We start from the raw sequence: 22,900 nt of genomic DNA on the forward strand, positions 1-22,900 counted from the left end.
TGGAATGTGCTACCAGCTGAAGTAGTTGAGGCAGGTACATTAACAACATTTAAAAGGTATTTGGACAAATACATGGATAGGAAAGGTTTAGAAGGATGTGGGTCAAGTGCAGGGAAATGGGGTTAGCATGGACTGAATTTTGGTCAACTTGGACCAGTTTAGGCCAAAGGTCCTGCCTAGGGACCAAAGTAGCCAAGACCAACTTGCATGTTAACCAAGAAACAATTCCATGATTCTGCAAAGTCATTTGCCATTTGCCTTAATGGCAAGGTAGAGGCTAAAATTAGGAGGCTGGAAAGCAAAGGAATCATCAAACCAGTACAGTTTGCAGAATGGGCAACACCAGTCATACTGATGGTGAAGCCTGATGGGTCAGTTCATCTTTGTGGGATCTATAAGCAGCTGGATAAATGCCCAATCCCTCACAGAGGATTTGTACACAAAGCTGGCAGGAGAGCTGGAAAGGAGTCACGTTTACTTTCAATTGCAGTTCGGTGAGGATTGCTAGAAGCATGCTACAATTAATACTCATAGGATTTGCACCAATAGAAGACTGCCTTCTGGGATATTGTCAGTCCGTACAATTTTTCAGCAGATGGAGAACATTTTAGAAGATCTATCCCAGGTCACCATTTATCTAGATGACGAGCTAATAACAAGGAAGACCAAGAAAGAGCACTTAAGAAATGTGAACCTAGTCCTTAGAAATTTCTCTCAAGTGCACAGACACCTAAGGAGGGAAAAATTGGCATTCCAGGCACAAGTGACCTACTTGGTCTACAGACTCGACAAGACAGGGTTACACCTGTTGGAAGTTAAAGTAAGTGAAATCAAAGGTGCAGCGGCTCCCAAGTCAGTACCGGAATTTAGATCTTTCCTGGTGCTGGTTCAAACACAACCTGGCCTCCATCCTGAAACCTTTGCATCAACTCTTTAAAAAAGGGTCAGCCTTGGAAAATTATTTTTAGATTCCGTACAGTGTGGAAACAGGCCCTACGGCCCAATCAGTCCACACTGACCCTCCGAAGAGTAACCTACTGAGACCAAGTTCCCTCTGACTAATGCACCTAATGGACAATTTAGCATGGACAATTTAGCATGGCCAATTCACCTGACCTGCACATCTTTGGACTGTGGGGGGGAAACTGGAGCACCCGGAAGAAACCAACGCAGACACGGGGAGAATGTGCAAACTCCACACAGACAGTCACCAGAGGCTGCAACTGAACTTGGGACCCTGGTGCTGTGATGCAGCAGTGCTAACCACTAAGCCAACCCCCAAGCCATAGTTTTTCATTTTTCTTGATAACTATCATCCTCTAAGAAACAAAAACAGAAACTGGAGCAATGTGTGGACAGAAATCAGAGTTCATGCTTTGGATTGAGTGACCCTGTCTCAGAACTAGCAGTGACCGTTAACAGAGGTGAGAAATGACATCAGGAATGACAATGTCTGATATAAGACTCTGCTAAGGGAGAAAGACAGTTTACCTCAGAGGACAAAGTTTAGCATGGATAAGAGGCATGATCGACACAAGGTCGGATCCAGTGTTATGTAAAGTTCAGCTCGGTGCGATGGACCTGAACAAGATCGTGGGCCACATGAAAGTTGCAAATTCTCAAATGGTGCGAGAGAAAAACATGCCCAACTCATCAAATGCCCTTCTGGAACTTGTGGGCTCTCTCTCTCCATCAAGCATTGAAGAAATATCTGAGACGAGCATGGCAGATGTCACCACTTTGATACCTTTGCCACCTGAGGAGAGGAATGAATTTCTTCCGAGACACACTCAGGTACAGGATGAGAGCTAGTGCTTTACACGCTGCTCATATCAGACACTGAGCTGGAGAAACCTGACCTGATGCTAAAACAAAATTGAACCGGCCTGTCCTCAGACTCAGGAGAAGGGATGTAGTGATTGTAACAAGGTCAACAGGTACCCTTATTAGGTAAAAACAATGACTGCAGATGTTGGAAACCAGATTCTGGATTAGTGGTGCTGGAAGAGCACAGCAGTTCAGGCAGCATCCAAGTAGCTTCGAAATCGATGTTTCGGGCAAAAGCCCTTCACCAGGTACCCTTATTAGACCAGATTAACATCACAATCAGGGAGCCCTTGCTGACTGATATAAACAGGAGTGTTTGATGCTCTGCTCAGAGTTCACTGAGGGAGCTGGATCAGTGTCAAAGATCCTCCGCAGCTAAATAAATGAGCTTGATAGGATACTGGCATTTGTCCAAAAGGAAATTAGAAATTCAAGGGAGAGAAATATGGCTGTAATTATGAGCAGCATGGTGGCTCAGCGGTTTGCATTGCTACCTCAGTGCTTGGGACCTGGCTCAATTCCAGCCTTGGGTGACTGTGCATGTGTGAAGTCTGCATGGGTTTCCATTGGGTGTTCCGGCTCCCCCCCCTCAATCCAAAAATGTACAGGTTAAATGGATTGGCCATGCTAAATTATCCATAATATCTAAGGATATATAGGCTAAGTAGGTTAGCCATGGTCAATGAGGAGTTATAGAAATTGGGTAGGTCTGGATCTGGGTAGGATGCTCTTCAGAGGGGTGGTGAGGACAAATATGGCCTTATTTGCACTATAGAGATTCTATGACTTCAATCAGCATACAGACTGGGAAAACCAAGTCTGTAGCTATAGTCTAGAGATGGATCCATTGGAGGGTATACATAAGGGTCAATACATTGAGCAACCAACTCCAAGTAAAGGTCATCCTTGACTAGATATTATGTAAAAGGAAGGAATAATTAATAATCTACTTGTGGACCCTTTGGGAAGGGTGACCACAATGAAAGAGAATTCTTCCTAAGGTACAGTGACATAGTTGTTTCTGATATTAGGACCTTGAATAAAGGAAATTATGACTGTATGAACCGCAAGCTGGCTATGATAAATTGGGAATCGTTATTTAAAGCGATGATAGTAGATAAGCAATTGCAAACATTTAAACAGTATATGGATGAACTGGACAGGTCCCAGAGTGGCACAAAAATGAAAGAGGAAATATGGTCAGACCACTTGGTAGTGTGGATGAGCAGAGGGATCTTGGTGTCCATGTACACAGATCTTTGAAAGTTGCCATCAAGGTAAATAGTGCTGTGAAGAAGGCATATGGTGTACTGGGCTTTATTGGTAGAGGAATTGAGTTCCAGAGTCCTGAGGTCATGTTACAGTTGTATAAGACTCTGGTGCAGCCTCATCTGGAGTATTGTGTGCAGTTTTGGTCGCCATACTACAGGAAGGATGTGGAGGCATTGGAACGAGTGCAGAGGTGGTTTACCAGGATGTTGCCTGGCATGGTAGGAAGATCGTTATGAGGAAAGGCTGAGGCACTTGGGATTTTTCTCATTGGAGAAAAGAAGGTTTGGGGAGATTTGATAGAGGTGTACAAGATGATTAGGAGTTTAGATAGGGTTGACAGTGAGAATCTTTTTCCGCGTATGGAGTCAGCTGTTACTAGGGGACACAGCTTTAAATTAAGGGGTGGTAGGTATACGACAGATGTTAGGGGTAGATCTTTTACTCAGCAGGTTGTGAGTTCATGGAATGCCCTGCCAGTAGCAGTGGTGGACTCCCTCTTTATGGTCATTTAAGCGGGCATTGGACAAGCATATGGAGGTTATTGGGCTAGTGTAGGTTAGGTAGGCTTCGGTCGGCGCAACATCGAGGGCTGAAGGGCCTGTACTGCGCTGTATTTTTCTATGCTCTATGCCTAACAGGGAAATTAGGCATTGTATTAAATGCAAGGAAAAGGTGAACAAGTTGGCCAAAAAAGCAACAGACTTGAGAATTGGAACAGTTTAGATTGCAAAGGGAGACAAAATGATAAGTTCAGAGGAGGAAAATAGATTAAGAGCGTAGCTTGAAGGGAGTGTACAAACTAATAAGAGCTTCCATGGGTATGTGAAGAGAAAAGGACTAGTAAAGACAAGTATAGGTCACCAACAATCAGAAACAAGAAATTAATAATGGGAAACAAAGAGATAACAGACTAATTAAATACATACTTTAGCTCTGTCTTCACAAGGAAGACACAAATAATATCCCAAAAATAAGGGAAAGATCAGATTGTTATGGGAAAAAGGAATTGAAAGAACCCAGTTTCAGTAGGGAAATAGTACTGGGGAAACTGACAGAATTGAAGACAGATAAATCCACGGGAACTGAGAAGCTTCATCACAAAGTACTTAAGAAAATGGCCCAAGAAACAGCACATGTATGAAGTCATCCTCCAAAATGCTGTAGCCTCAAATAGATTGGAGGATAGCTAAGGTAACCCATCTATTTAACAGAGGCAGAAAAAAAATCAGCAAATTATAGATGAGTTAGTTTTACATGAGTGGAAAAAATGTTATAGTCCATTATAAAAGGTGTAACAACAGAACACTCGGCAGATAGGTGATAGAATCAGACAGAATCAGCATAGATTTATAAAGAGAAAATCATGCTTTACATATCTGTTACAACTTTTTAAGGAGATAACTCACAGTTGATGAGGGGGAGCCGGGGGTTACAATATAGTCCTACAAGAGATCAGTATGCAAACTTCAATAGGATGGGATTGGAGGTCATGTACTGAAACAGATCATGGACTGGTTAGCACAAGGGAAACAGAGTGGGTATTAATTAGAGTTTTCCGAATGACAGGCAGCGATTAGAAGAGTGACGCACCCACTGAACCCAGCTATTCAGAATGTATATTAAGTAAGGAAACTACATGTCACATTCGGAGAGTGCAAATGAAACTAAGCTTGGTAGACACTGGCATCTTCACAATAAGCAAAATTACCTTGGACTGGATGATGCAGAACCAACACGATTCGAAACAAGAAATTCAATGTTTCCAAAATTCCTTCGTACATCCACATCTAATATCATGTTTTGACCTTATTTAAAATCCTTTTGTAAATCCAAATAATATGGAGATCCAAATGTTTCCAGCTCTTCAATCAGCTTATGCTCAAAACATCGACTCTCTTGCTCCTGGAATGCTGTCTGACCAGCTGTGCTCTTCCAGCACCACCCTTTTCAACTGACTTCCAGCATCTGCAGTCCTCACTTACTCGAAGCAAGGAATAACAAGGGGAATATGGAACTAGTTGGAATAGTCTATAGTGTGCCCTAACAATAGCTGCTCTTTAGGGCAGAAAATAAACCATGAGATAACTAGGGAATGTAAATACGATATGAATGATTTTTATCTTAATATAGATTCGGAAAATTGAATTGGCAGAGGAAGAATTTGGAGTGTTTTCAGGTAGTTTCCAGAAACAAATTTGTTGCGATTCCAAATTGGCGATCAGGTTATCTTGGATCTGGTCACATATAATGAGAAGGGCTTAATAAATAACCACAGGAAGAGATCCCCTCGGAAACAATGGCCATAATACAATGATTCAGCCTTCAGTTTGAGAAAGGGAGAAACTTGGGCTAGAAACAACTATGCTAAACTTAAATAAGCATAATTACATAGTGATAAGAGCTGAGTTGGCCAGGCTAAACTGGGAAAGCAGAAACAACACTTGAGGAACAACGTCAGACATTTAAGAAAATAGTTCACTCACAGCAAAGATACATGAAGAAGGAAGACTGTAGAAAATGCATAAATAGACAATGGTGAACTAAGGAAGTTAAGAATAGTTTCCAAGTGAAAGACAAAACACCACATGGCAAAATTTGCAGTAATTTCAGGATTGAGAGAGTTTTAAAAGCAAAAGTTGGGTTAGGAAAAATACTTTTTAAAAAATTTTAAAAACAAATAAAGCGCAAAAGATGACAACAAATAAAGAGAGAAATAAAACAATCTGAGGGGGTAAACTAGCAAGCAATACAATATCTTACTGACAGTAAGAGATCCTTTAAATGTACAAAATGGGAAAGAGGGGCTGAAATGAACACAGGCCCCTTGAGAATGCAGTTGGGAAAATAATAATGCGGAATCATGAAATAGCAGAAGAGTTGATTAAATACTTTATATCAGTTTTCACAAAGAATACATTAATGGCATTCCAAAGGTACGAAACCATCAAGAAGCAAAAGTAGGGGGCAACTAAATACAATAGCAATCACTGGAGAAAAAGTACCTCAAAGTAATAAGGATAAATGCAACTAAATCCCTTGGTACTGACTGTCTGTACTGAAGGAAGTAGCTAGTGGATGAACTGTCAGAATCTTCCAAAGATTCTGGAAAGATCCCAGAGAATTGAAAAGCTTCCACTTAAAACCCATATTAAAAAAGGGTAAGGATACAAAAAGCAGACAACTATAGGCCATTGAATTTAACATTTCTCATTGGGAAAATATTGGCACCTATAATAAAAGATTAGTAACAGAGCAATTAGAAATGCATAGTAAAAATTAAGCAGAGTCAACACAGCTTCATGAAGGGGTAAAGAATTTTGAGGCGGTAACAAGCAGAACAAAGGGAAACCAGTAGATGTAACATAGTTGAATCTCCAAAATATTTGGATTTACAAAAGGATTTTAAATGAGGTCAAATCATGATATTAGGAGATGTGGACGCATGAAGGGATCTTGGTATCCTTGTACACATCAATGAAATAGACAGTCAGGTGCAACAGGTAAATAAAAAGGTTGATCTGCATTATAAGAGGATGACAGTTCAAAAGAACAGATGCCTTACTGCTGGTAAAGAGGTGAGACCACACCTGGGAATAATTTGTGCAAGTTTGGCCTCTATAGCTAAGGATATATTTTCCAGTGGGAGTGCATAGGAGGTTCATTATGGTTATACTGGGGATGGCAGGAATGCCCTATAAAGGAGAAAATGGTTGAACTAGGCCTCCACTGACTAGAGTTTAGAAAATAAGAGTGCAACTGATAGAACATCATACATTTCAAAAAGGGCTGAACAGACTAGATATAGGGACAGGCAAAATCAAAAGCAGAAATTGCTGGAAAAACTGAGCAGGTCCAGTGACCCTTCACCAGAACTGACAGCAGCAAGGAAAAGATTTATATTTATGTAAATGATGGAGAGCAAGTGGAGAGTAGGGCAATTGCAGGGGAAGGTGTCATGGAGACATGTTTAGATTGAAGGAGGAGTGGACCAGGGTGTCCCAGAGGGAAAGGTCCCTGGAAGGCTGACAAGGGAGGGAGGGGAATGTGCACCCAATGGTGGCATTGCATTGGAGGCAGTGGAAATGGCAGCTAATGATCATATGGATGGGGATGCTGGTGGGATGGCAGGTGAGAACAAGGGGAGTCCTCTTGCCATTGCGGGAGTGAAGAGAAGGAGTGAGGGCCAAAGTGCGGGAGAGCGGTCGGATCAGCTGAAGGCCCTGTCAACCACGATGCTGGGGAATCCTCAGCTGAGGAATAAAATGGACACTTTAGAGACCACCTTGTCAATGTTGGCATCATCAGAACAAATATAACGAAAACAGACGAACTGGAAGAATGGAAGAGAATCTTTGCAGGAAGTACGGTGAGAGGATGTACAGTCATGGTAACGGTGGGAGTCAGTGGGTTTGTGGTGGATATTGGTGACCACGTGAAGGAGAGGAGAGGGAAGAGCAGACTTTGGAAGCAAAATAGATAAACTTGTCCAATTCTGGACGAGAGAACAAAGCAGCACTGATGTCATCAACATATGGAGAATGTGTTGTGGGTGGGGGCAGGAGTAGGACTATAACAAGGAATGTTCCATGGACCCCAAAGAGACCGCCATTACTGAGACCCATGTGGGTACCCATGGAGAGGAGGATGCTCCCTGAGTGGGGGCAGTTTAGAATCAGGGGACACAATATCAGGATATGGGATACACCACTTAGGACTGAGATAAGGCAACCCTTTTTATTCACTCAAAAGAATTCTAAAAGATGTAATAACGGAGCATTTAGAAATACATAAAAATCAAGCACTGCTTCATAAACGGAAAATTGTGTCTTTGAGGAGGTAACAAGCAGAATAGATAAAAGGAAACCAGTGGATTTAAATGATTTGGATATCTAAAGTAGTAAACCTTTGGAATTCTCTACAACAGAAGATGTGGAACAGAATTTCTGAAAGAGATAGATAAATGTTTAGATTTCAAAGGCATTGAGAGGTATGGGGTGAAAACAGGAATATGGATTGACAGAGGATCAGTGCAAGCTTGGTAGGACAAATTGGTCAACTGGCCTACTACTCCTAGTTTCTGTGATCAGCTATACCCGGAGGGAACTGGTACCCAGAGAAGTTAGTCTCAAGCAAAAGAAGCAACAACTGAAGTGCTGTTGTTAGCTCAATTATATAGCCTGGGCTAAGAAAAGCTCATAATAAACTGAAGAGGCAACATAATATTGCTAGCTCAGATAATTGAGGCTTACAGATGTTCATGGGGAGTGTGGCACACAGAAGGCCAGGAGCAGTAAGTACTTGGTGCAGGTGGGAGCTGGAGATAAAGGGTGTCCTGGGCAGATGAGGGAGCTGGTATTGTGCGAGAAGTGAGATGCTGGATGCATCTCATGAAAGACTAAGTTGCTCAATTCAGAAATCAGAAGCTATATCTTCAAAACAGGGAGCTGAAATATCTCATAAGGACGTAAGTAGCAGGAGAGTGGATCATCTGGCCCCTTGAGCCTGCTTCACCATTCAATAAAGATAATGGCTGACTTTTGAGGACTCTACTTCACTTATCCATCCACTCACCATAAACCTCAATTCCTTTCACTGTTCAAAATTTTAACGTTTGCCTTAAAAACATTCCAATGAGATAGCCTCAACTCTCAAAATATTTCAAAGGAATGTTGTGGTGTCTGACAGTTTGAGATGAAATACATCTTAGTTGTGACTCCCAGACAAAATGTAATTTGAGGTAGTTATAAAGTTGGTGTGTTAACCACAGAATTCATATTTAAATTCATATTTACCTTATTAATTCTGTATATTAAGAGTGACAGCACTACCGCTTTATTGGCTTTGATATAGCGAAAATTATTCTGGTTGAGCGTTTGAAACGATGGAATCTTAAAGGAATGGAAATTGTCTACTTCTGAAGAATACGTTGGGAGTCTCGGTCAAGTCTGAGAAAAGAGCTGCAGGTCTTAAAATGTGCCTCCAATTGATATTATGGAAGCGGCAAAACTACATGAAATAGCATAGTCAAGGGAATTAACCATGTGAAAGCAAGCAAACAATACTTTTTCCAATTAAATCAAATAGGTGAAATCACTAAGGAATCAATCATACTCTGGAATTTATGGAGCTGACTCATTGTCCAATCATTTTGCTGAAAGTTAAATTTCACAAAATTCAAAAGATCAATTTAACTTAAAATTACACTTAATTCCAACACAGATTTTCTGATTCAAAATTAAACTAGCATTGAATGCACTTGCCCCAAAGGTAGTTGTTTAGATCCAAGCATACAAAGAGCTATTTCTGAATCAACTCTGTTCCTACCTCTGATCCAAGCCGATGCACCATGTGTATATAGTCCTCATTCGATCCATGTCTTGAATTATCTGAATGGTGATTGGATGAGGAGCTCGACATCTGACTTGTCACTTTATTATCATGAATATTCCGCATGCCACTGGGAATCATTGGGCTTGATACAGAAGCTGAAAAACACCATAATTTATTTTAATTAAGCTATCCTACATGTGCATATCTGATTCACTTGCGGCAGGAAAGGGTCAACCATCAGTCCCCAAATGCAACCCTCTCCTGACAACCATGAAAAGCAAAATATTTCTAAGAAAACTTCACTTCACTAAACAAAAATAAGCTAACCAAATGGATCAATACTTTTGTTTTAAAGACTGCTTCACTTCAGAACAAATTTCACTTGATCTGAAACTTTAAATATCAGATATGATCGAAAACAAAAGTACATACGATTCAAAATGCATAGTTTCTACTTAACAGCTATGGTGATTTTCTGAAGATTCTTGCATAACACGGAGTTACAGTACTAGCAACAAGAGATGGATGTGAATCAATGGTTTCCATGAACTGTGCAGCAATAGAAAGCTCCCAAGTAATCCATGCACAAGTCAATCCCTTTAAGTTTCTTCTATGCATGGCTATATAACAAAATTTACAGGCTGCATATACTTAAATCACCCATGACTTCCAAAGAGAGAAAGGGAGGATAGGTTGGTATTCACGTACAATTATTTCTAATTAAAATCAAAGTTTAAGGTTGAAAATTAGATTCTGGTTCAGCTCAAATAACAATTGAGGAATCAGGAATTTTGCTCAGAATTGGAGACAATCATATTCTTATCAGTATCTGGTGATGTCTGCAGAAGGACATGAGACAGTAGCTACTGAACTTACTAATGTTGTGAAAAGTGCATAATATGCACCAATATCAATTTTGAAATGTGGATTGCAGAAAAGGCAGATGTTTTCTTTCATATAAATAAGATAAAGTGTCCTTCTGGAGGAGTGACTAAATAGAGTCATAGAGATGTACAGCATGGAAACAGACCCTTTGGTCCAACCCGTCCATGCCGACCAGATATCCCAACCCAATCTAGTCCCACCTGCCAGCACCCGGCCCATATCCCTCCAAACCCTTCCTATTCATATACCCATCCAAATGCCTCTTAAATGTTGGAATTGTACCAGCCTCCACCACTTTTTCTGGCAGCTCATTCCATACATGAACTCCCTATGTGAAAAAGTTGCCCTTTAAGTTTCTTTTATATCTTTCCCCTCTCACCCTAAACCTATGCCCTGTAGTTCTGGAGTCCACGACCCCAGGGAAAAGACTTTGCCAATTACCCTATCCATGCCTCTCCATGATTTTGTAAACCTCTATAACATCACCCCTCAGCCTCCAACGCTCCAGGGAAAACGGCCCCGGCCTGTTCAGCCTCTCCCTGTAGCTCAAATCCTCCAACCTGTACCTCTTATGCTCACATCCAAATCATTTATGTAAATGACAAAATGTAGTGGACCCAGCGCCAATCCTTGTGGCACTCCACTGGTCACAGGCCTCCAGTCTGAAAAAACAACCCTCCACCACCTTTGTCTTCTACCTTTGAGCCAGTTCTGCATCCAAATGGTTAGGTCGCCCTGTATTCCGAGAGATCTAACCTTGCTAATCAGTCTCCCAAGGGGAACATTGTCGAACGTCTTACTGATGGAACATGTCAACAGAGAATAGGTGCCTGCACACATCCCTGAAGTACTGATGTAAAGATTTCATGAGTTGATGACAGGCACAGTAAACATGTCAGGCCAGTTGCTTTCGTATCAAATTAGAAGAACCTAGGATGAGCAAGGGCTGTAGATGTCATATACTTTAGTAAGGCGTTTGAGGACATTCCCCATGGTAAACTAATGCAGAAAATGAAGTCACATGGTGTGCAGGGTGTTCTGGCTAGGTGGATAAAGAACTGGTTGAGCAACAGGAAACAGTAGTAGTTGAAGGGAGTATCTTGAAATGGAGAAAGGTGACCAGTGGTGATCCACAGTGATCAGTGCTGGGGCCACTGTTGCTGGTGATATACAAAATGGTCTGGAAGGGGGCACTGTTGGTATGATCAGCAAGTTTGCAGATGACACGAAGATGCCAAGTAGCAGAAAGTATAAGGGACTGTCAAAGAATACAGGAGAATATAGATAGACTGGAGTGGGCGGAGAAGTGGCACATGGAGTTCAATCCAGGCAAATGTGAGGTGATGCATTTTGGGAAGTCTTATTCTAGAGCGAATTTTTCACTGAACAGAAGAACCTTGAAAAAGTTGATGAGCAGAGAGATCTGCTCAGGTCCACTGTACCTTGAGGTGGTTGCACAGGTGGACAGAGTGGTAAAGAATGCATATGGTATGCTTGCCTTCATCGGACAGAGTATCGAGTATAACAGCTGGCAGATCATGTTAAAATTGTACTCAACATTGGTTCAGAGCATTTAGAATACTGTGTCGCCACATTACCAAAAGGATGTGGACGCTTTGGAGACGGTGCAGAAAAGATTTACAATGATGTTGCCTGGTATGGAAGATGCTAGCTATAAAAAGAAGTTGAATAGGTTATATTTGTGGAGAAAATGAGGACTGCAGATGCTGAAGATCAGAGCTGAAAAATGTGTTGTTGGAAAAGCGCAGCAGGTCAGGCAGCATCCAAGGAGCAAGAGAATCGATGTTTCGTGCATAAGCCCTTCTTCAGGTTATGTTTGTTTTCATTAGAGAAAAGGAGATTGAGGGGGGTCCTGATTGAGGTCTACAAAATCATGAAGGGTAGATAGAAATAAGCTTTTTCCCCCAGGGTGAAGCATTCAATAATGAGCAGTCATGCTTTCAAGCTGAGGGGTGAAAGGTTTAAGGGGGATACACGCGGCAAATACTTTACACGGAGGGTGGTAGGTGCCTGGCATGAGGTACCAGCAGAGGTAGTAGAGGCAGGTACGTTAGATTCATTTATAATGCGTCTGGACAGATGCACGAGTAGTTGGGGAGCAGAAGGATTCAGATGCTTAGGAATTGGGTCGCAGGTTAGACAGTAGATTTGAATCGGCTCAGGCTTGGAGGGCCAAAGGGCCTATTCCTGGGCTGTAAATTTTCTTTGTTCTTTGTAGCAAGGCCTTTGTTTTTTTAAAATTCTGTTAAAACATATGGTCGTTCTTGTGCTGTTCTGTTCTTCAGCCCATGATGTTGTGCCAAACAATGTCAAATTAAACAGTCCAGTTCCAGACACGGTGTGGAGTTTAGAAGTTCAGGAACAAGTCAACAGAAGGGCTCAATCTGCGAAATTTCCAAAATAGATGGGTTGATTTAGAAATTTGGTTATTAGAAATTAGAAGGCTCTCAGTTTTGAAGAAAGTTCATGCCAACAAAGTTGGAAAGGTCTCATAGAATTGTCATCACAGTCCAAGGTCAAGAAGTTGCCAAAAATCCAGTTAAAGTAAAACCATAGAGTTTAGAGGGGAGTACAGTTCCTTCTAGAGTCACTGTAATGGGTAGCACTGGGAATCAGTTTCAAACTTTGCTTTGCTGTGTTTTATAGATCTTGACAACTGCCTTCAATTCAATATTTAGTTAACTTTTTTATGACAAATAATGTTAAATAAATTTCTTTTGTGTAATACACTGTTGTTCTGTTATTGAACAAAGTGATTAACCACTACGTGTACTACCTAAACAAATGAATAATAAAGCTGGGCTTCATCCTTGGATCTAACTTGCCCAGGAGTACCATCAGTTGGAATCATGACAGCTGAAATGCTCACTTCTGTATTCCCAGCTCCATATGGTTAGTATGCACCATCTTCACCCTAATACTATTAGAACAGCCATGATCTCATTGAATATTGAAGCTGACTCAATGGGGTGAATCAACTAGATAAAAACAAGGACTGCAGATGCTGGAAACCAGAGCCTAGATTAGAGTGGTGCTGGAAAAGCACAGCAGGCCAGGCAGCATCCGAGAAGCAGGAAAATCCACGTTTCGGGCAAAAGCATTCCTGATGAAGGGCTTTTGCCCGAAACGTCGATTTTCCTGTGCCTCGAATGCTGTCTGACCTGCTGTGCTTTTCCAGCACCACACTAATCTAGTCAATGGGGTGAATGGCCTGTAGTCTTACTACTTAGTTTGGGCTAAAATTCAGTTGAACAGATTGATGGGAGGCCATCCAAATGTTCATTGAAATAAACAAATCCAGAAATATAAAGGCTTTCAACAGCTATAAGGTTGAGATGGGTTATGTTATAAATATTGAATTAAGCATTGTCATTGCAAAGAAATCAAGTCAAAAAGACACCAATTTTCTAACAATGTGGCTCACCTCTCATCCAATAGCAACAATGTCTGGCAAGAGCATACTACTGAACATTTTGTAAGGAACTACAATTACATGATCTTTTTCTTTTCATTAAGTTATCCTTTTCTCCATTTACATTAAGTATCTCACCAAAATTTCCCAATTCTCAGGGCAAAATCTGTAGTGTCTGCTAAATACCTTAAAACCATGAAAGACATTTTGCTGAGGACTATTTTCATGGAAAGCATTCAAACGCAATAAGTTTATTAATGAGTTTATGAAATTTCTGGAATGTCCAACTGAAGTACAAAAGAAAAGAGGAGAATTCCATGTTTCATGCTCTCAATTTGTGTTGTAACTTTAAGTGTAATTTTGAACAATTAAACAGTCCGGTTAAAGTGCTGCTGGATACAGATCTGCCACTAGCAGTTAATTAAGCCCAGATTGTTTAGCCTACCAGTGTCAGACATTTGCCCTATCTAAATTAATTCCAAGTGGTAACACAATAGCAACTGTACGGAAACAGGCTTTTTTTTCCCCAAAAAGAATTCAAGCAACCTAAATAATATCACTGACATTTTAATCAGAAAAAGATGCCATCCTACAAATATTCTTCAATTGTCAAGTGCTGACAGTAATTCAATAGAGCAATTAATGAAACAAATGCCTTGCCAATGGGAATTCCTGTCTGTTTAAATAAAACAGTAGTGCACAATATTGAGGATTCCAACTTGCTAGGATAGAAGGCTTGTTACACTTGCTTTATCTTCCCAAAACTGATGTACTAATTCTGTGTATTGCACAAGCATTTGCCACACATCTCCACTTATTTCATGCCCTGCTATATTATGCAGAACAGCTGAAATGGTGCATTCTTTACCTAGCGTGGAGGTTGACTGTTGCTGCTGAGGAGAAGGCTGAGTCTGGACTATCAAACAGGGTTGCACAGGTCTCTGAGGACTCCCAGAATACGTAGGACCTGATACCAGAGGGGAACCATGCAACTCTAAGGACGGAAAAACAAGCATTCAGAACTATGAGCAAGAATTATGAACCACCACCTCCATTGCAGAAGCTTTACTTTATTCTTAAACTTCACTTATGAATAAATCCTGGTACCAAAAAACACATTTGATTTCCCCAAATGAATCTCACCAAAGTAAGGCCTCTGAGCTATCTCAATGGTGCACTGGAATTGGGTAAAGCAGGGAAAACAGCTTAAGCTCCAGTGGAGCACCTAGTACCTAATTTCTCAGAGTATACCAAGTTACTATATTCCCAATATCAAATAAGAAACACGTCTGACCCTGTCTAGGATCCTGGAGAAGTTCATCTACCCAATTTAAAAGCAAACAGCACGTGGGATACAGTCAGGAGGGAATTGCGCTGGGAGACTCTAATGAAGAATCTATGGAGTATGAAAGTAGATTCTAGCAAACATCTTCAACACTTGCATGTGCTTGCAGGTCATTCATTTCCAAAATTTTCTCAGCTCTTACCTTGTTGTATCTGCTGATGTTGTGTATAGCTTGGAGGGTGTTGTGGATATTGCATGTAACCTGGAGGACTCTGGGGAGCATATGGACTGGGCACAGGACTGTTCTGTTGAGTCATATATCTGTTGGCTGAACTTGACTGAGGTGGTACAAATCGACTGTAAACAAAAAGGAAACAACATTTACCCAAATTTCCACATTTGATCAGTTTATCTGCATCTGCATTGTCACAGCCTCCAAGGTTATCGGTCAAGAGCTGGAAAATAAAACATGTACAATTGGCCTCCTTCTATGCAGCATGCATCTATGAGTTTATTATGTAGGCATGTGGAAACCAATGATAAGTAGCAGCTTTTGAGAAGATTTGTAGCTCAACTTGATGTTCTGGATGCAAGTTTGCTCAGAGCTGGACTGTTCATTTTCGGACATTTACAGAAACCTAAACACAAATAGAAAACGGGACTTAACACCAACACTTCACCGGAGGCTCACTGATGATGTTATCTAGTATAGTGATGAAACATCTGAAAATGAACCTTCCAGCTCAGCCAGCAAACTTACATCCACAATGGTAGTTAGGTCTTCCTTCCTAATGGAGAACTACTGCGACCAGTTCATTGTTTAAGCAATGAACTAGCTTGATGTACTAAATTCTCCAACATGTTATATACCACAAGATGGGTATCCTTATCCATACATCTGAAAACCAAAACGATCTAAATGAAACTGCTTTTTGTTGAAAGCAGCCTCAGACAGGCAGACCTGAACAGAACCAAAAGGACCCAAAAGAATGAAAATCTCAATGTTCCGAGCTATTTTTAAGAGGAAGAAACTTGGAGGTAAAACACTACAGGTCTTAAGAAAGTGCCTCTATGGTTGCATATCTGTAGGAGTAAATTTCTTCAGCAGAAGATGATGATAGAGGTAAAGTCACCAGACTATTAGACCATGCTCTCATTAGAGACATTACTTGGAAGTGCTTTATTCAGAGGATCATCACGCCTTAAGTGAGGGAGAACTTGAGAAGGACCCTTTTATGGTAACCTCAGCCAGTGTGGGAACTGAAACCACACTGCTGGAGTCACTTTGCATCACAACCTGGCCATCCAGTCAACTGTACTAACTGACCATCTTAGTGGAAGGTGATAAAAGTCATTTGAAAGAGTAATTTTTAGGGAAAATAAGCTGTACCAAAGACCAAAATTATCAAATTTCTGAAAAGCAGTTGCGCCCCAAGGTTTCCAGATATAGGATATCAGACTTGTACTTTAATGCCGCATCTTGTATCATTCCTCTCCTCATGCTCAGCTCACAACTGACTATCAGAACATAGAAACAGCAGTACAGTCAATTCTGATATAACACGATAGCTCAGTTCCAGTGCGATTTCGCATTTTAAGAAAATCTTGCAATAGTTGCGCCATTTAAAGTAATGGGACCAGAATCGCATTATAGCCATTACATGTAAGGGAAGTTCGCGTTCTGCAAATAACAGTCTAAGTTCTTCAATCGCGTTAAAGGTAAATCACATTGGAAGAAACACACGTTGTAGCAGAACTGACTGGATCCAGTTTCATCTTGTCTCTAGTTATGCCCATGATAAATAGACCCACCATCACCTTCTCCAGGGCAATTAAGCTTGGGTAATAATGCTGGCCTAGCCAACACCACCAAAATCCAAATTGATAAAAAATGAGCTGAATTACTTTCATTCTCTCTCTCTTTCTCTTGCTTCCACCACCAGCCCCCACCAAGAAATACTTCACTGGTGAATGATACCAGCTACTTCTCTCTTTAACCTGGTAAGCTACATGTGACGCTTGTTTCAAAATAGTCACTATCAAAAGGAGAGATACTGGATTCACCAGTTTCTATGATAATTATCTTTTCTAATCTTACAGAGCAATGAATTCCTGGACTTGGTCTTCAAATAAAAAGGGATAATTTCCATTTGGTCTCATTCTAGCTATTCTTGCCACAAAATGAATGTTATTTAGATTTTAAAACAACATTCAAACTAATTTGCTTCTCCCCTCTCCACCCCAGTCCTGAACAATTATTTTTACATACATGCATGAAATGTGGGTATTGCTAGTTAGGCCAGTATTTGTTCAAGATTCCTAATTGCCCTAGAACTGATTGGCTATTTTAGTTAAGAATCACACACATTGCTGTGGGTCTGGAGTTACATGTAGGCCAGACCAGGTAAGGATGGCAGACTTCCTTCCCTAAAAAGGACATTAGTGAACCCTGTGGATGTTTTAATAATAAAAACAGTGGTTACATGGTAACCATTAGACTAGAATTGAATTCCACATTTTATTGAATTTAAATTTTATCATCTGCCATAATTGATAGCACAAGAATCATTTGCATACGTGAGGCTTCGTTAGCGCAAATGTGCAACTGGTGAAACCTTAAAATTTGGGAGATGCTTTGGTTATGAACTTTGACTTGCAACAAATCTTTTTAAGGAATTTACTGATCAGGACTCAACTGCTAACCAGCAAAGAACTGAATGAAATAGAATTGGATAATAAAAACATTTGCACTGACTGAATGTATCACTTGTCAACGGAACCAACATGGAACTGTGAACAGGTAAATACAGCAAGACTACTGGCAAGAAATGAAATCAGGTATGTAGTGTGGTGCAAGTTTGTGGCCACAAGTCAGGTTTTAAAAACTTTTTTTTCTAAATACCCTACGCACATGGAATATCACTAAGTTAGCATTTATATAGTGCCTTTAATGCAATAAAATACCTCAATAGGTTTTACAGAGGCGTTATAAAATAAATTATAACACCAAGCCACATTGGAGATATAGGGCAAGAACTAAACGATTAGTCAAAGAGCCAGGTTAAGGGGCACCTTAAAGGAAGAAAGTGAAGTAAACAAGCAGAGAACCTCAAGGAGAAAATTCCAGAGTTAGGGCCTAGGTGACTGAAGGCTCAGTCAACAAAATGGAACAATGTGTGCGTGCTTAAGAGGCCAGAGTTACAGAAACACAGGTAGAGTGGTGAGGTATGGAGGGATTTAAAGATGCAGAGTAGTGAGACATGAAGGCATAAAAACAAGGATGTGAAGTTTAAAATCAAGGTGTTACTTTACTACACATACAGAAGCTGAGCAAATGAAGTAAAAAATAAGCTACAATTAAAAATAGAAGGATAGCAGAGATGTGACAGAACTTGCATTACTATTCAGAACAAACATATGCAATATATGATATTAGATCAGGCAATGAGTTTTTGGGATTAGCACCTTTGTTATCTACTAAACATGACCATCCTAGAGAGCCCACACCACTTTATTTTTCATCTATTAACTGTTGAAAATGAGAATTGCAAACTACATTGAACAATAGATATTTAGTAACAAGTCACTATCAAACTATGTTCTGGAGATTCTACCAATGTGACAATATGTTGCATATTACCTGGAAGGACTGTGCGAGATTGTGGACTGTTGAAAAGTGGAGGATGCAGGGCTCCCATGTATGGAATTCTGGGGTAGTTTGTATTGTTGGTGTTGGATGATCTGTTGTTGCATAATACCTGAAACAGGACATGTTCATACATTGAAGCCAATTCAAAAACAAACTTGCATTTATAAAGCACTATTCATATCCTTAGGATGGTCCAAAGAATGTACTTTTACAAGTGCAATTACTTATTTTTGTAGGAAAATGAGCCAGCCAATTTGCACAGCAAAGCCCACAAATAGCAGAAGATAATTTTATTTTTAGTGATGCTGTTGAGGGATAGACACACTGTAACCTCACCAGTCTAGAACTGTGGAATCAAGAAACAGCAGAATTTCTTCACCAGCTCTACAACTCTCAGGCTCATGCACTCCATAAAATCACCAGCAAGTAACTCAATCACTGAGTGAGGGTAAAAACTGCTAGTGTGATTAAGCTGGGAAGATGAAGGGAGGCTTTAAATTTGGTTGTGCTTTTGCTCCTGTTGTACAGGTTCCTATCGCAAGAACTGACCACTTAGATCAAGAGTGAGGGAGGGGAGGTGATTACAGTCTACCTGTGCATTTGTATGTGGCAACAGGTCAATTACAGTGTGCGCACCGGCGTTTACAAACCTTAAAGTTTTAAAGAACTGTATTTGTCAACAGTTGTTGTTGTTGTTCAATTTAAATGCAATCCATATGCATTTGATTCAATAGTCTATATTTTAACAAAAAAATTTGAAAATACACATGCGTGTGTCTTAACAAGAGTCCGGTTTGCTTATGTCCCATTGTTATCATGCAAGTGTCTAGTCAGGTGACATAGGCAATGACTGTCTTCCAAACTTTCCAATCACAGCAATAGTGTATGAGCTTGTTGCAATTCAAGTTAAGCCAATCTTTGATATTGTCTAGCTATTTCCTTCTCTATAAGCCTCTTGCTCATTTTTTATCCTTTCAGCTCGATTTGGCTCCAGCTCTTATCTGCACAGAAAATATTACTTAAGAACTCAAGGTGCCTCCATTTTGTGTCTCCGGTACATAATTACATCCAGTTCAAACAATGTGGTTCAACAGTCTAATTTTTTTTTTGAAAGTCTGTAAGTGCTTCTTTACCAAGCACTCTTTCCTGGAGAGGTTACAGCGTATTAGCAACCACAGCAAAGACTCCTATTTGCTATAAATTCAGTGACGACAACCTGAGGGAGCAGCAAAAAACTTAGCTAATCGTGATTCAAAATTTTAAATTAAATTGTTGTGATGTCTTCAAATCATGAACCTATCAGTTTTTGCATGTAGTCTCATTCCTTAGAAAATCATTCTTTTCCTAAAAGGAAAGAGTTGACCTGATTTGGTGCTCCACCATAATTTTATTACTTTTAGTAATACTTCGTAAACTGTGTGTTTATCAAATATGTTATGCAATTTCAAAATATGGTTTTGTATTCAAAGCAATTTCCCAACTCCAGAAAGCATAGTCTATCAAATATAGGCACTTTCTAACACAGGGTTGGAAAAGTGTCAACCCAGTCACTCATTTTTATTCACAGATTTCTAGCAAGAGCAATAAACTGCAGGAGGATCAACAGACTTTTCACAGTTAGTCCTCCAGCTGCTAATGTCAGTCAGTATTGGTGAAAGAGAAATTCAAACTTAATTTACCCCAGTTTGTGTGATGAAATTAATAATTTCAAGGCTTTTGATCAGAAATGCCAAATTCACAAATTCAAGATAAACAAAATAATTGACTGGATTCCTGAAGCACAAGCAGGACCTCCAGAATGTTAGATAAAGATTATTCAGACAGTATAAACTAGTGGCTTAATTACAAATGAAAATCTTAAATCCATAATTTTAAAAACCCTAAAAAATGAGTTGCCAGTTTTTGTGAATAAATTGGTGATCCACAGTTTACTGTGTGTTTATTACTCACCACTCTGAACCCCATATCGATTCTGCATGCTTTTCTCCCTGAAGACATTGGGGTTTCTAGCCAAGACAGCTTGCAGGAGGACTGGAATATCACCCTCTGGGTCATCACTACCAAGATTATCCTTCAGTTCTCTATAAAAAGCAAAATAATTATCTTCAATTTTACTTCAATACTACTGTTATTGAGATTAATATAACTTTTCAAAGAAATCATCTTGCCGACAATGGGTTATCATTACCCAATCCAAATAAGCTTTCATTCTTTACAGGCACCAGGGAAAGAAATTTTTAACAAGTTGCACACCTCATTATCTATAGCTTTAGAGGAGATGGTGACATAGTGGTTATATAAATTGAATTTATTAACAGGACACCAAGGTAAATTAAGGTGGACTGCAGCAGTTCAAGGCGGCAGCTCACCACCACCTTCTCAAGGGCAACTAGGGATGGGCAATAAGTACTGGCCAGCCAGCAATTCTCATATCATACAAATGAATGAACCGGATATGTACGATTCAACTACTGCTAACCACATTCAGTAGCTCCTCTTCCATTCGCGAGAAGTGTGCATGGTTGGCAAAGCCAGAACTTATGTCATCCTAACTACCCTCAAATGCAGCAAATCATTCAAGACATTTCATGTTGATTTAATGGTTAAGCAAACCATGAAACTAAAATGCGCCATTCCCAATGCGGATAAACAATCTTTTATCTGAAGTTCCAAAATCCAAAAAGCTCCAAAATCCAAAGGTTTTTTTGTGAATTTTTTTCTCATTAGCAAGGTTGTTTGGCCCGCAAACAGTTAGAACGTAGAACAATACAGTGCAGAACAGGCCCTTCGTCCCTCGATGTTGCACCAATTTGTGAACTATTCTCAGCTCGTCCCCCAACACTATCCCAAAATCATCCATGTGCTTACCTAAGGATTGTTTAAATCTCCCTAATGTGGCTGAGTTAACTACATTAGCAGGTAGGGCATTCCATGCCCTTACCACTCTCTGCGTAAAGAACCTGCCTCTGACATCTGTCTTAAACCTATCACTCCCCAATTTGTAGTTATGCCCTCTTGTACACGCCAACATCATCAACCTAGGAAAAAGACTTTCACTGTCTACCCTATCTAATCCTCTGATCATCTTGTATGTCTCTATCAAATCTCCTCTTAGCCTTCTTCTCTCCAATGAGAACAGACCCAAGTCTCTCAGCCTTTCCTCATAAGAGCTTCCCTCCAGACCAGGCAACATCCTGGTTAATCTCCTCTGCACCTTTGCCAATGCTTCCACATCCTCCCTATAATGGGGTGACCAGAACTGCACACAATATTCCAAGTGTGGCCGCACCAGAGTTTTGTATAGTTGCAGCATGATATTGCAGTTCCAGAACTCAATCCCTCTACCACTGAAAAATAACCCACCGTATGCCTTCTTAACAGCACTATCCACCTGGGTGGCAATTTTCAGGGATCTATGACTCTAAGATCCCTCTGCACATCCACGCTACCAAGAATCTTTCCACTGACCCAGTACTCTGCCTTCCTGTTATTCTTCCCAAAGTGCATCACCTCACATTTAGCTGCATTGAACTCCATTTGCCACCCCATAGCCCAATTCTGCAGTTTATCCAAGTCCCCCTGCACCCTGTAATTCTTCCAAACTGTCCACTACTCCACCAACTTTAGTGTTGTCTGCAAATTTATTAATCCATCCACTTGTGCCTGCGTCTAGTTCATTTATAAAAATGACAAACAGCAGTGGTCCCAAAACAGATCCTTGTGGCACACCGCTAGTAACTGGACTCCATCAACCACCACTTGCTGCGTTCTTCCAGAAAGCCAGTTTCTAATCCAAACTGCGAAATCGCCCTCAGTCCCATGCCTCTGCATTTTCTCTAACAGCCTACCATGTGGAACCTTACCAAAGGCTTTTCTGAAGTCCATGAATACCACGTCAACTGCCCTAACCTCACCTAAATGTTTGGCCACCTTCTCAAAAAACTGAGGTTTGTGAGGCACAACCTACCCTTGACGAAACCATGTTGACTATCTGAAATCAAATTGTTGCTTGCCAGATGATTATAAATCTTATCTCTTATAATCCTTTCTAAAACCTTTCCGACAACAGAAGGCTGGCTCACTTGTCTATAACATTTGCAATCCTCCAGTCCTCTGGTACTAAACCTGTAGACAATGATGATTCAAATAGCAAAACCAAAGGCTCTGCTATCTCCTCCCTAGCTTCCCAGTGAATCCTCGGATAAATCCTATCCGGCCC

General features: G+C 40.4%; 1 protein-coding gene across 6 annotated transcripts in view; it reads right to left on the reverse strand.

Moving 5' to 3' along the window:
* The window catches only part of LOC140493806 (nipped-B-like protein), a 523,989-nt gene that overhangs the window by 370,530 nt on the left and 130,559 nt on the right, over positions 1-22,900 (reverse strand). For 3 of the 6 annotated variants that reach the window (XM_072592708.1, XM_072592699.1, XM_072592737.1), the window contains exons 4-8: positions 20,632-20,762; positions 18,673-18,790; positions 15,235-15,389; positions 14,616-14,741; positions 9,424-9,584 (exon numbers count right to left, since the gene is read on the reverse strand). In XM_072592708.1, coding sequence (XP_072448809.1) covers positions 9,424-9,584; positions 14,616-14,741; positions 15,235-15,389; positions 18,673-18,790; positions 20,632-20,762 — 691 coding nt within the window. Of the gene's footprint in view, positions 1-9,423; positions 9,585-14,615; positions 14,742-15,234; positions 15,390-18,672; positions 18,791-20,631; positions 20,763-22,900 lie in introns of those variants that run through there. The other 3 variants (XM_072592747.1, XM_072592718.1, XM_072592728.1) reach the window with 2 other exon arrangements.

Source organism: Chiloscyllium punctatum, chromosome 2 (genome assembly GCF_047496795.1).
Source record: "Chiloscyllium punctatum isolate Juve2018m chromosome 2, sChiPun1.3, whole genome shotgun sequence".
NCBI classification, from domain to species: Eukaryota; Metazoa; Chordata; class Chondrichthyes; order Orectolobiformes; family Hemiscylliidae; genus Chiloscyllium; species Chiloscyllium punctatum.